The 14,865-nt window shown below is 43.6% G+C and overlaps 1 protein-coding gene across 1 annotated transcript in view; it reads right to left on the minus strand.

The window, feature by feature from the left end:
* LOC137308557 (lipoxygenase homology domain-containing protein 1-like) overlaps positions 1–14,865 on the minus strand; it is a 48,184-nt gene that overhangs the window by 8,623 nt on the left and 24,696 nt on the right. The window contains exons 7-11 of the mRNA XM_067979180.1: positions 13,111–13,259; positions 8,251–8,374; positions 4,334–4,584; positions 2,747–2,882; positions 580–740 (exon numbers count right to left, since the gene is read on the minus strand). Of these exons, the coding sequence (XP_067835281.1) occupies positions 580–740; positions 2,747–2,882; positions 4,334–4,584; positions 8,251–8,374; positions 13,111–13,259 (821 nt within the window). The remainder of the gene's footprint in view (positions 1–579; positions 741–2,746; positions 2,883–4,333; positions 4,585–8,250; positions 8,375–13,110; positions 13,260–14,865) is intronic.

Consider the following 14,865-nt stretch of genomic DNA (forward strand, 5'->3'; position numbering starts at 1 on the left):
TTGGGGAAATAGTAGACAACAATTTTAAAGGAAAGGTGAGATGGATGGAACAAGGTGAGGTTCTCAAAGGAGCAGAAGGTGCCAGGGGAGTAAGAGGAAAGACAAAGGTGTGACTTGATGATAACGGCCACAACACCATAGCTGTGTGGGTGAGGCTAGTAGTGCAAAGTATAGACAGGCTAGGGGGGTTTGATCAGGGGAAATGTGTCACCACCCTCAAGTAAGTTTCAGTCAAAGCTATGATGTCATGGGCCTTGTTAACATGTGACCCGATATTGTGGAGGGAAATGCGGAGAGGGGCAGTGATTGATCTGCTGGCAGAAATGGGGGATGGGGTGAATGGGATTAGTAATGGTTTGTGAGGAATTCTATGGGTAAGTACCTATTAATAATGCTACAGGAGAAACTGTATGGATATATACCCATTAGTGATGGAACTTAATACCAAAGTTGCCTTTATGAACTTGTCAGGAATGCAGTAAAGTAACATGGAGAGGTGGAGGTCTACAGTCACATGGACACTGTCACAACTTGGACCTTTGCAGAATCCCGCAGTAAGCCCATATTGCATACACCTACCATAAACTTATCTGTTTGCGCAGTTTCAAAGTTGTCCGAGTTATTGTCCAGGCACATCTCATCTGATTTCCCTTTCTCACCATATAGCTGGAGGAAAACATTAGCATCTGTTCCTGCATTCTTAATATCGCTTGTCCAGATCCACAGTGACCATGGATGTTCTAGTAAAAAAAGATACAGCATTTTTTAAAAAATGTCCTGTGACATGTTAATAGGACACAGCTAGGTGAAGCTATATAGGGAGGGGTGTCCTTCACAAGATGGACCCTGGTGGTTGTTGAGAGTACAGAAGTCCTCAGGATGCCCAGTGTCCGACCTTCCTATGGCCAAACATATGTTCTAATTATAAAACCATCCTTCAAATCGGCCTGCTAGCTGAGGTAGTAAAGCAACATTATACAAGGCCTTTAGTGTTCATTGACTCATTTCATGCCAAAGTAAATGTGAGGAAGGAAACAGCTTTCGACAACAGAACCCTGCGTTTGATGGCTGGAGAAATGTTGCAGCTTAAGTTGGCTGTAAAGAGGGTTGCCCTGTTTGTCACTCCAGGCTGTGCTTCCCACATGGCAGTGTATAACGTGCCTGGTTCGAGGCGGCAGACTTGTTCTGGGCAGTGTGCACTAACCACATGACCTGATCACAGTGGCACAGAAAGACACAACAGTTACAGCACAGAAACAGGCCGTTTGGAACAACCAGTTTGTGTCGGCATTTACCCTCCACACGAGCACATAGTTCTAATCACATTTACCCACCCTACTCCCATATCCCTTCATCCCTTTTTTCTTCATCCACCTATCCAATCTAATCTTGAATCTTGACACAGTTTCTGCATCAACCACTAACCCTGGAAGTGAATTCCACAGCCTGACAACGTCTCCTGCAATATTCATGCTGCCTGCTAATTATAATCATCCATGCGTGCAGCCAGCACTACCTGCGCTATTCATTGGCTGCACACCTATCGGGGTGGTGGGGGGGGGGGTAATATCAGGCAGCCATGATGCTACTTAAAGACAGCCAGCACCTCATATAAACTGGATAGCCAGGTGGTGAAAGGATAGAATACTAAAGCCTAGTCTTCAGTTGCTTCAAGCCTTTATTCACAGAGATCCACATTACCACCACCATACCCCAGATCAGCACTCTTAAAAATGGATACAAGAGAGTTCTCTATTGATACGCATTAACACTAATTGATATAAATCACATAGATACAATTAACACATTCTGTCTGCAGAGACCCGAGAACAACTTGAACAACAACAACCCGAGAATAACAAATGGCTAAAGGAGGGAGTGAGCGGGCACCAAGATTCTCTGATGCTGCATTGGAGGCCTTGGTGCAGGCAGTGGAGAGGACGAGGGACATACTTTTTCCTCCAGGGGGCAGGAAGCCCTCAAGGTATCTACTGAGATGACAGTGGACAGAGATCACTGAGTATGTCAATGTCAGGAGCATTGCACCAAGAACATGGCTACAATGCTGGAAAAAATTTAATGATCTAACTAGAGTTGTTAAGGTAAAAAGACTGCTCTCATACGCTCTGCTCATAGCTGCACCACTTACAGCCTCATTGATTACAACACTGACAGCATGCACAGGACTACCCTCCCCCACTACCCTTCACTCTCCTACCATCACTGCACCACACTTTACTAAACCTCCTTCTCCTCATACATTCACCACTATTACAACCCTCACACCCACAACTCACATCTCACATACAGACTATCAGCTATTCCATCACGACAGCCACATTCTCCAAACACCACACAAGACTCTCACTAACACGCTTCCTTCTTTCTTGTAGGAGAAGGTCGCACACAATAGCAGGCAACAGTCTGCCACCAGAGGAGGAAGAGTCTGCCTGCAAACCTCCTTGAAGAGAACGTGCTGGCCATCATAGGAAGGAGTGAAGCAGAGACGGTGGCCACTGGTGATGCTGGAGGAGACATTGTGCGGGGTTTCTTAATACCTAAACCTTGTTCACTCCTCAGCGATCAGAGAGCAATCCATGCAATCAACTGAGCCCAACTGGAAAATCAGACACAGTGGGATTCCAGTAAGGACATGCGCTGTCAAATTCCACTGGCCAGAAAATTTTTCCCTTAGAAATCCATGAAATGAAATTGTTGAGTTTAATTTTTAAAAATACATATATACTTTTCTGTCTCTTCTGTCGCAGTGAAACCATTTCATAGAGTTCACATTCAATCAGTCCATCTCCTTCATCTTCATCCAGCCATTTTCCGCAGGGGAATGTCTGCTCAATGCCGGTGAACTGGCAGTAAACTACAACCTGTGTAGATCAATAAAAGACTAGTGAGGACCCTGGCAGTCAACAAATAGCAAGCGAAGAAAGTTAAATAGATGTTCTGAAATTTGTTATACGCAAGATCACATGACTACATATAGGATAATGCACAGGCTGTATTGTTTCTATAATAATGCACAGCTTAGATTGTGCTGCATATAAAATAATGCAGTTTGGAGTGTGGTACGTACAAGATAGCATCGCTAGGAGTGTACCAGACCCAGTGTAACGCACAGGCCAGGGTGCATTATATACAAAGGTTGGAGTGTGCTACATACAGGATAATGTATAGGTCTCATGTCACATACAGAATAACACATAGGCTGGAGAGTGTTACATAGGCTGGAGAGTGTTACATATAGTGGAGTGTGTGGCAAGGCAGCAGCAAAATATAGATTCAGGTATTCAACTGTGAGGTTGAAGCCATGGGTAGTTTATTAGTGCAACTTGAAGCCTGGGATGTGTTACTGCCATAGACACAGTGCTATTCCACACATTGTATTTATTTGCGAGGGTGATACTACCACATTTTTCTTCCCCTCCATTGTCTCCTGGTGCCTTCTATCCCACAGAGCAATGGGGTGCACATTCTGCACACATGATTCCCCAAACAATCTCACTATGGAACCAGCTGAATGGAGGCCGGCCACTTTGCTATGGGATAGAAGGGAGGGGAAGAAAACCAGCAGTTGAGGCTCCTTCACCTAGGGCACACCATGGTTGCTTAGAGATTGACATGATGAAATTCTCCCTACTTTGCTGTCTGTAGAGGAGATTTGTGAAATAAGCTTGGGACCGTCTCAATACAGCTCCTGAAATGGATACTAAAGGGGAAGACTTCCTCTGGTTATATGTGTAGTGAGATCATAAGTGCATTTATAATGAATAGGCTTTTAATTTCACTGCACATAGTGCGCAGGCAATCTCCCCTCTGAACTGGCAGTCACCTCAGAGAAGCTATCAGGATGGTTGGTGGGGGAAATGGAAATTTAATACTGCTGCTATTCTGAAGTTATGGCTAAGGCACATTGTTGGAGGGCTGTGGAAGGATCTTTACTCTGTAGCTGGCTATACTATACCTTTTCTGGCTGTGTTAGGTGATGACACTGCGTGGGGACAAAGTTTTCTGTTATCTAGCTCTAAGATTCCTCAACTTGATGAGCACCAAAAATTAACGTAAAACATATAACTTTAAAAGATCATGAGTAAATTTAAATTAAAGTTGCATAACCACCATTACCAGATCTGGTTGGACAACATCAAGTATCATTTGTTCACTCTCTTCAGTCAAAACCACTCACTGCTCGACTTTCTTTTCCATTGACTTCAATAGAAACTTAACTTATTCTTTATACCAGGAAAAGATTCAAAGGTTAAGAGTTTAAGCCATTCCCTAATTATCCAATACACATTCCGTAGCATTTTCCTTTTCTCACCTTTTCACAGAACCATCCAGAACTGACACCACAGTTATCATGGCCAATGGTGACTCGGCTCAATGGGCTGAGGAGAGTGGCAATCTCAACATTAAATATGTCAATTAATCCACGTTCAAAATGGCCTCCTTCAAGGAAGACTTTTCCACTGTTTTTAAGACCCTTGGATCCATGGAGGATGATATGCACCTTCGAGTTGGTCCCAGCTCCTCTGATCTTACCAGTTATTACAGAAACATTGTAAACAATCCCTGGAAAATCAAGTTAGAACAATTTGGGATTGGGGAAGATTGATGCATCACACATAGTAAGTGGTAGCAAGATTCACCAATCCAATCGACTCCAGAGAATCACTAGTTCAGATCTAATACAGATCCTTGAGAATTAAATGCCCTTTCAAAGAAAACTGGGAACATAAGGAATTAGCACAGTGCCCCTTCACCTCTGGTATGTGGGTTTGAATCCAGGCCAGAAAAATGGAATGAAGCCCATGGGATTAAAGGGGCAATGGCAGCTTGGATACAAAATTGGCTAAGAGACAGAATGCAGAAAGTAGTGGTGAACGGTTGCTTTTCAGATTGGAGGGAAGTTTACAGTGGTGCTTCCCAGGAATCGGTATTAGGATCACTGTTCTTTTTGATATATATTAATGACCTGGACTTGGGTATACAGTGCATAATTTCAAAATTTGCAGATAACACAAAACTTAGAAATGTAGTAAATAGTGAGGAGGACAGTAACAGAGTTCAGGAGGACATAGACAGACTGGTGAAATGGGCAGGTGCAATTTAACACAGAGAAGTGTGAAGTGATGCATTTTGGTAGGAAGAATGAGGAGAGGCAACATAAAACTAAATGGTACAATTTTAAAAGGGAGTGCAGGAACAGAGAGACCTTGGGGTGTACATACACAAATCTTTGAAGATGGTAGAACAAGTTGAGAAGGCTGTTAAAAAAGCATACGGGATCCTTGACTTTAGAAGCATAGCGTACAAAAGCAAGGAAGTTATGCTAAACCTTTATTGAGGATAAATCACTGGTTAGGTCCCAGCTGGATTATTATGTCCAATTATGGACACCACATTTTAGGAAGGATGTCTTAGAGGGAGTGCAGAGGAGATTTACTAGAATGGTACCGGGGATGCAGGACTTCAGTTACGTGGAGTGACTAGAGAAGCTGGGGTTGTTCTCCTTGACGCAGAGAAGGTTAAGGGGAGATTTAATCGAGGTGTTCAAAATCTTGAAGGATTTTGATGCGGTAAATAAGGAGAAACTGTTTCCAGTTGCAGAAGGTTTAGTAACCAGAGGACACAGATTTAAGGTAGTTAGTAAAAGACCAGTGGAGAGATGAGGAGAATTTTTTTTACGCAGTGAGTTGTAATGATCTGGAATGCACTGCCTGAAAGGGTGGTGGAAGCAAATTCAATACTAACTTTCAAAATAGAATTAGGTAAATACTTGAAGGGGAAAATTTTGCAGGGCTATGGGGAAAGGGCAGAGGAATGGGAATAATAGGATAGCTTTTTCGAGGATCTGACACAGGCATAATGGGCTGAATGGCCTCCTTTTGTGTTGTGTCATTCTATGAGTCTATGGTTCTGAATGCTTTCTCTCTCTCTGATATTTCTAATGATCCTCAATGGTTTGGTGCAGCCTCAATTCTCAGTGGGTCCCACGTCACCATGTGACGAAGAGCAGGGAGTTCTCTTGGTGTCCTGGCCAATATTCTTCTCTCGACCAATGCCACCAAAATAACAGATAATTGGTAATTCATCTCACCGCTGTTTGTGGGATATTACTGTGCCCAATGTGGTTGTCATGTTGCCTACATAGCAACAGTGACAGTGCTTCAATAGTAACTAATTGTAGATAAAGTGCTTTAGGACAATGCTGAAAAATGTGGTAAGAGGCTACATAAATGCAAGACCTTTCTTTCTTTATATTACTTGCAGGTAAAGGGCTTGGAGAGGGTGCAGAGGAGATTTACTAGAATGGTACCAGGGATGAGGGAGAGACTGGAGAAACCGGGATTGTTCTCCTTAGAGTAGAGAAGGTTAAGGGGACGATTTAATAGAGGTGTTCAAGATTATGAGTGGTTTTGAGAGTGTAGATAGGAAGAAACTGATTCTATTGGTAGGAGGGTCGGTAACCAGAGGACACAGATTTAAAATAATTGGCAAAAGAACCAAGGGGAGATGAAGAGAAATGTTTTGATGCAGCGAATTGCTATGATTTGGAATGCACTGCCTGAAAGGGTGGTGGAAGCAGATTCAATAGTAACTTTCAAAAGGGAATTCGATATATATTTTGCAGGGCTATAGGGAAAGAACAGGTGAATGGGACTAATTGGATAGCTCTTTCAAATAGCCAGCACAGGCACGATGGTCCAAATGGCCTCCTTCTGTGCTGTAAGATTCCATGATTTTAGGTGAGTCCATGGTGTAAAACTGTCCATAATGCAGGACAAATTGGCACAAATTAAAGAACATTCCTCAGAGAGGTCACAAGAAAGCCTGATGTGAGAAATCAAAATATCACATTGGTGCAGTGACAATGGAGGAAAGATTTTCCAAGGCAAGGTTTAGGTACATTGTTGGGGCAGAGTGGAAGGAACCTGGCTCTTGATCCAACCTATGCTATACTTCACCTGGGACTGCTTAGTCCTGACGTGCGATGCCCAAAATGGAAAATTTCTATTCCCAGTGCTGAAATCCCTCGTCCGACTGATCACAAAATTAACGCAAAAAGAGAAAATAACCATGCACCCCAGAGTGGAGTTCTATTGTTCAGATGATTGACAATTGGTGAAATGTAATATGGCCCCTCCTCGGCTTGGGCCCTGCGTGGCTGCAGTTTGCATAGGAAAGCCTCCTCGCTGGGAATTTCCTCGGGGGATTCTCCTAATCGGCTGATGTAACTTCAGCGGAGGATGGGTGGAAACCCCAGATAGACGTGGAAACAGGGTTTCTGCTGATCCTCCCCTGAAGCTATGGCGACTGATTGGGAGAATGTCTGAGGAAATTCCCAGTGCCTGTGTATTGATTAGAAATCATTTACCAAAGAAAACCTATTTGCTTATGGTATCTTCTAGATAACCTTTTGTTGTTGAGCTCCATCAATGGCTCAGCAGATACCTACACCAACTAATGTGGTACTCCTGAGCCACGTAGACTAGGAAGATCCCACCTTTGATCCCTGGTTTGTGCTGATTTAGCTGTTCTCATGCAGGGCAGTAGTTGTGCTGCTACAATTGGCCTCAGAACTTCTCGACTAAGGAAGGTAAAAAAAATCATCCGGATGGGAGCTATCCAGTGACCGCTCCTGGAACTATCGAACAATGGAAGTTTACAGCACAGAAGGAAGTTATTTGACCCATCTGTTTGCTAGAGCAATCAAAAACAAACCCACTGCCCTGCTCTCTCCTCACAACTTTGCATCTTTCTCTGCTTCAAATGTTTATCTAACCTTCCCTTAAAAGATGCAATGATTTCTGTCTCACCTACTCCATGCTCCAACAACTCTCTGCATAATGAAATTTCTCCTAACACTCTCCTCACCATTTTAGTGTAAGGACAATGTTGTGGAAATTAGGTAAGGACAGGATTGAGCTAGGCTGTGATGCCCTTCACAGTCAACTAGTCTGCCCGTGATCACTGTTTAAGCTCAGCATGAATAATATCAGAGGGCTGCCCGCACCCACGCCCTGTCTTAAATCAGCACCTTCAGGAGAAGAGGGGAGAAAATTGAGGTCACAACATAAATGGAAAGCTTAAAAAAGGGCTGAATACTCACAGAATCAGTAAAGTTTTTAATCTCCACACTTTTCATACAAAAGATCATTGCTACAACTTCCCCTTTATTGCAAATGGGGACCATCAGTAAATTCCGAACTAAATTAATCAAATCTCTGTTCTTACCTGTTGTCAGATGTCCCCCGACCAGAATGTCACGTTGAATTTTACCATCATCTTCATCCAATGCAAACCAACGCTTTACTGGAAACTCTTGTACGTTTTTATTTCCAATGTCATCTACAATCACCTATAAAATTTAAATCAGAAGGCTGATGACTAGGTTACAGTGCAGAAACAATGGCCCGGTGTTTCGCTAGGGTCGCAATCGGCAAAATGCGCCCAGAATGCGCTGGACACTGCGCTGGTTTTGCCGAGGTGAAGTCACGCTCAAGTTTCTGCACAAACTCATTACCATAAGTCCAAAGGTAAAATCTCCCATGAGTCAACCCAATCAAGCAATGTAATCGATTGGTGACTGGAACAGGGCATCCTCCAGCATCACAAGAGAGTGGGATTTCCAGGAAATGAGCCACTCTTTAACTGATTGATTGAATGCTCTTGTACTTACTTTTTGATTAGCTTCAATTGACTACTTTGATCTGTCCATGGTACCTAAGACCTGAGACCAACAGCAAATTGAAGCCACACAGGTGTATCCTGCTCCGCTGTAATTGACTGAATTTGGACTAATTTAAACCGAATTTAAAATAATTTATAGCAATTGCAGCAGCAGCTGGAGAAACAGACCTGGGTCAGGCTTCAGCTGACTGCTGGTTACTGCAGGTACAGGTGATTAACCCTGGATTCATGTAATCACGGGTGCCTGTGTGCCCGAGGTTCTGGGCGCAATGTGACGAACACCCCCGAACGGGCGCAATCAGCGGAAACTCGCCATTCTGACCTGGGGGCGTGGCCAGTTTTGTGAGCGGGGCTGTTCTGTGGGATTGGACTTTTGACCAAGCATAAAAAAATCATGGATACTCCAGCGTAAAGTGGCACCTTATCGAATACCATTTTCAAAAGGCGTTCGATAAGGTGCCACATAAAAGGTTGTTACGCAAGATAAGGGTTCATGGGGTTGGGGGTAACATATTAGCATGGATAAAGGATTGGTTAATGGACAGAAAACAGGGAGTAGGGATAAACGAGACATTTTCAGGTTGGAAGGCTATAACTAGTGGGGTACCACAAGGATCGATGCTTGGGCCTCATCTATTTACAATCTATATTAATGACTTAGATGAAGGGATTGAGTGTAATGTATCCAAATTTGCTGACGATACAAAGCTAGGTGGGAAAGTAAGATGTGAGGAGGACACAGAGTCTCCAAAGGGATATAGACAGGTTAAGTGAGTGGGCAAGAAAGTGGTAGATGGAGTATAATGTGAGGTTATTCACTTTGGTAGGAAGAATAGAAAAACAGAATATTTTTTAAATGGTGAGAAGCTATTAAATGTTGATGTCCAGAGAGACTTCGGTGTCCTGGTACAAGCAATACAAATAGTTAGCAGGCAATTAGGAAAGCAAATGGCATGTTCACCTATATTGCAAGGGGGTTGTAGTAAGGAGATCTTACTACAATTGTACAGGGCTTTGGTGAGACCTCACCTGGAGTACTGCGTACAGTTTTAGTCTCCTTATCTAAGGAAGGATATACTTGCCTTAGAGACGGTACAACAAAGGTTCACCATATGAATTCCTAGGTTAAGAGGGTTATCCTATGAGGAGAGGTTGAGTAGAATGGTCCTATACTTTCTGGAGTTTAGAAGAATGAGAGGTGATCTCATTGAAATATATAAGATTATGAGGGGGCTTGACAGGATAGATGCTGAGAGGTTGATTGCCCTGGCTGGAGAGTCTAGAACTAGAGGGCATAGTCGCAGGATAAGGGGTCGGCCATTTAGGACTGAGATGAGGAGGAATTTCTTCACTCAGAGGGTTGTGAATATTTGGGATTCTCTACCCAGAGGGCTGTGAATGCTGAATCGTTGAATATATTCAAGGTTGAGATAGATAGATTTTTGGACTCTAGGGAAATCAAGTGAAATGGGGATCGGGCAGGAAAGTGGAGTTGAGGTTGAAGATCAGCCATGATCTGATTGAATAGTGAAGCAGGCTCGAGGGGCCGTATGGCCTACTCCTGCTCCTATTTCTTATGTTCTTATGTTCTTATTGGCGTAACTCATACGTTTAAAATTCCGCGATCTTTAGCGTTATTTCATTTGATTCCGCCCAGATTACGCTGATATCCCCATAATTCCTCAGAATTACGTAAGAATATAAGAGGCCAGAAATTTCCAGCAAGGTTTTATGGAGGTGCTTCCCGATCCCATCCCAAATCCCAGAGTTAGGGCATTACCATAATGTGAGTGGATGCACTACTGGGGCATAAATCGTCATTTAGAAAGGCATGGGTTAATCCAGGACAATCAGTATGGATTTGTTAAGGGAAGGTCGTGTCTGACTGACTTGATTGAATTTTTTGAGGCGGTAACAAGGAGGGTCGATGAGGGTAATGCATTTGATGTAGTGTACATGGATTTTAGCAAGGCTTTTGACAAGGTCCCATATGGCAGACTGGTCAAAAAAGTACAAGCCATGGGATCCAAGGGAAAGGGGCTAGTTGGATCCAAAATTGGCTCAGTGGCAGGAAGCAAAGGGTAATGGTCGACAGGTGTTTTTGCGACTGGAAGGATGTTTCCAGTGGGGTTCCACAAGACTCAGTACTAGGTCCCTTGTTTTTTGTGGTAGATATTAATGATTTGGACTTGAATGTGGGGGGCTTGATCAAGAAGTTTGCAGACGATACAAAAATTGGCCGTGTGATTGATAGTGAGGAGGATAGCTGTAGACTGCAGGAAGATATCAATGGACTGGTCAGGTGGGTAGAAAAGTGGCAAATGGAATTCAATCTGGAGAAGGTTGAGGTAATGCATTTGGGGAGGTCAAACAAGGCAAGAGAGTACACAATAAATGGGAGGATACTGAGAGGTGTAGAGGAACAGAGGGGCCTTGGTGTGCATGTCCACAGATCCCAGAAGGTAGCAGGACAGGTAGATAAGGTGGTTAAAAAGGTAAACGGGATGCTTTCCTTTATTAGCCGAGGCATAGAATATAAGAGCAGGGAGGTTATGCTAGAACTGTATAAAACATTGGTTAGGCCATAGCTTGAGTACTGCATACAGTTCTGGTCACCACATTACAGGAAAGATTTGATTACACTAAGGAGGGTACAGAGGAGATTCACGAGGATGTTGCCAGGGCTGGAGAATTTTAGCTATGAGAAAAGATTGGATAGACTGGTGTTGTTTTCTTTGGAACAAAGGAGGCTGAGGGGAGATTTAATTGAGGTGTATAAAATTATGACTGGACTAGATAGAGTGGATAGGGAGGACCTATTTCCCTTAGCAGATGGGTCAGTGACCAGGGGGCATAGATTTAAAATAATTGGTAGAAGGATTAGAGGGGAGCTGAGGAGAAATTTTTTCACCCAGAGGGTGGTGGGGGTCTGGAACTCAGTGCCTGAAATGGTGGTAGAAGCAGAAACCCTCATCACATTTAAAAAGTACTTGGATGTGCACTTGAAATGCCGTAACCTACAGGGCTACGGACCAAGTGCTGGAAAGTATGATTAGGCTGGATAGCTCTTTTTCGGTTCGGACACGATGGGCCGAATGGCCTCCTTCTGTGCCGTAACTTTCTATGATTCTATGATCACTGGCTCACCTTGCTGCAGTGTAAGGGCCAGCTGAAGATCTTTAAAATTGCTTTAAAATCTCTAAATTTTGAATTTACCAATTGTCCAATGGCAATCGATTGCTCCTCAGCCAATTCCCGGAGAAAACAGGCCTTTTGTAAGTTTCACCGATCGAGCTACTGCTAGGATCAGGTCCCGGAAAGCAAACACACAGGGTAACGGTGGGGGCAATGAGAGGGGGTGGGGGTGTGGAACAGGAAGGGTTTCCTATAGATTACATCATTCTGCGAGTCCTACCTCTTGTGTGGCGTCCACACAAAGGGGGCAGGTGCAAGAAGTGGCTGCTCCCACTTCTGCTGGAATTTTAAAACTCAGAAAGGGGCAGAGACCCAACATAACTGGAGATTGTGGGCCATTAGGCCTATCAAATCCATTGCTTTTTTTGACAGATCAACAGTGCCTACCCATCTTCTCAACATGTCCATCAATCCCCTTTCTCTCCGCAATTGCACCTTGAACCTATTTATAGTGTCCCCTTCAATGACTCTCCCTGAGAATTCATTTGATGAATCCATTACTGCCTGGGTGAAGACGTTCCCTTCTTACTCCTAACCTTCAAATTTTTAATTTGGATGTTAGTTTCCAGAGCTTCATAAAAACTGGAGTAGTAACTGAGGACGGGAGGGATGGCAAATGTAATTTCAATGTTCAAAAAGGAGTAAATCGGAAGCCTGATAAATACAAGCCAGTTCGGCCAACATCCATAATGGGAGAAATGCTGGTGGGCATTCTATGGGGTGCTATAAATGAACATCTGAAGAGCACAAGTATCATTGGGAGCAGTCAGTATTGTTTTAGAACTAAAGGAGCCTCATTTTCACTGAGAAGAGTTGAGGGTCCCAAGTTTGAGTTTGGATGGTCTCAGCCCAAGTCTAGGTCGATGCAAGTAAATAACCAAACAAAAACCCACCTCTAACCAATTCCCTGCCCTCAGTGAGGACCTCATAATGACTGACATATGGATGATGGAAATGCTACACTAGTGCAGTTAGGGAAGGATGCTGTGTATCTCAGTGGGTGACCCACATCATATGGGTTAACTGGGAATGCTTAATGTCAGGTTAAAAAGACAATTAACTCAAATTTAACCTGTGCTGTGCCAAACTTGCGAGTTGTTGCTCAAACTAAATAAAGCTAAAGACCAAAAACCATAGTGGGAAATAGAAAATAAATAAAAAGGTCTTTGTGCTTTTTGGCACTTCTTGTCCACTTGGAACACGAGGTACCTTGTCCAGGAACCAGCCGGCTGAAGAGCCTTTGTTATTGTGGCCAATCGTAATTTTTTTCAGGCGTCCCAGGTTGGGTGAGTCAATTGTGAACTTGTCTTCATTTCCTCTTTCAAAGTTGTCTTTGTCATTGTCCAGTCGTCTTTCCCCTAAAGAAAACTAAACTTAGAATATAAGATTTACTAAAAAAAATGTCACTTAAACTGGCAGCAGCATTTGATAGAACACCATTTCCTAGAGCCTGGCTGCACTTTTAATCAATTTTCCCTCAGCTTTCTGTAGTTTTCTGCATTAGTCCCTTCAATTTTCTTTTCTCCCCACTGTAACATTTCAGAAAGCAAAGAAGGCAGATAAGTAAAACAAAATCAAAAGCAAAATACTGCGGATGCTGGAAATCTGAAATAAAAACAGAAAAAGCTCAGCAAGTCAGGCAGCATCTGTGGAGAAAGAAACAGAGTTAACATTTCAGGTCGATGATCTTTTGTCAGAACTGGAAAAAATTGAAGATTAAACAGTTTTTAAACAAGTACAGAGCCAGGGAAAGAGGGGGAGGAAGGGAGGGGAGGAAAGAACAAAAGGGAAGGTCTCTGACAGTGTGGAGGGCAGGAATGATTAAATGACAAAAGGGATGATGGTGCAAGGCAAGGAGGGTGGTTATAAAAATCTGGAATAAAAAGCTAGTATCAGTAATGGTGACCATGAAACTACCGGATTGTCGTAAAAACTCATCTGGTTCACTAATGTCCTTTAGGGAAGGAAACCTGCTGTCCTCACCCAGTCTGGCCTATATGTGACTCCAGACCCACAGCAATGTGGTTGATTCTTAACTGCCCTCTGAAATGGCCTAGCAAGTGACTCAGTTACAAGACTTGGAAATATATTGCTGTTCCTTCATCATCGCTGGATCAAAATCCTGGAACTCCCTACCTAACAGCAGTGTGGAAGAACCTTCACCACACGGACTGCAGTGGTTCAAGAAGGCAACTCTTCACCACCACCTCAAGGGCAATTAGGGATGGGCAATAAATGCTGGCCTTGCCAGCGACGCCCATATCCCATGAACAAATAAAAATAAAAGAAGGCGGCTCACCACCACCTTCTCGAGGACAATTGGGGATGGGCAATAAATGCCGGCCTTGCCAGCAACGCCCACAATCCATGAATGAATTTTTAAAAAATGGGACAAGTAAAGAAACAAAAGATGGGTCTAGAGGAGCTGTAAATGGCAACAGCAGAATCATTACCAGCACCTGCTGTCCGTAAAAATGGGAGTAGTGGTTATGATCTGAAGTTATTGAAATCAATGTTGAATCCAGAAGGTTGTAAAGTGCTTAATCGAAAGATGAGGTGCTGTTCCTCGAGCTTCAGTTGAACTCCATTGGAACAGTGTAAGGGGATGGAGAATTAAAATGGTAAGCGACCGGCAGGTCAGAGTCATGCTTGCGGACTGAATGGAGGTGTTCAGCAAAGTGATCACCCAATCTACGTTTGGTCTCCCCAATGTAGGGGAGACCGCATCGTGAACAGCAAATATGGTATATCATGGAACTTATTTCTTCCTATCTCGACTCTTTTTTCTCCCTTGTCCAGTCTCTTCCGGCCTACGTCCGCGTTTCTTCCAACGCTCTCCGTCACTTTAACACTTTCCAGTTCCCCGGCCCTAACCATCTCCTTTTCAGCATGGATGTCCAGTCCCTCTACACCTCCATCCCTCACCAGGACGGCCTGCGAGCCCTCCGCTTCTTCCTTGAATGG

The sequence above is a fragment of the Heptranchias perlo genome, chromosome 1 (assembly GCF_035084215.1).
Source record: "Heptranchias perlo isolate sHepPer1 chromosome 1, sHepPer1.hap1, whole genome shotgun sequence".
In the NCBI taxonomy this organism is placed as follows: domain Eukaryota; kingdom Metazoa; phylum Chordata; class Chondrichthyes; order Hexanchiformes; family Hexanchidae; genus Heptranchias; species Heptranchias perlo.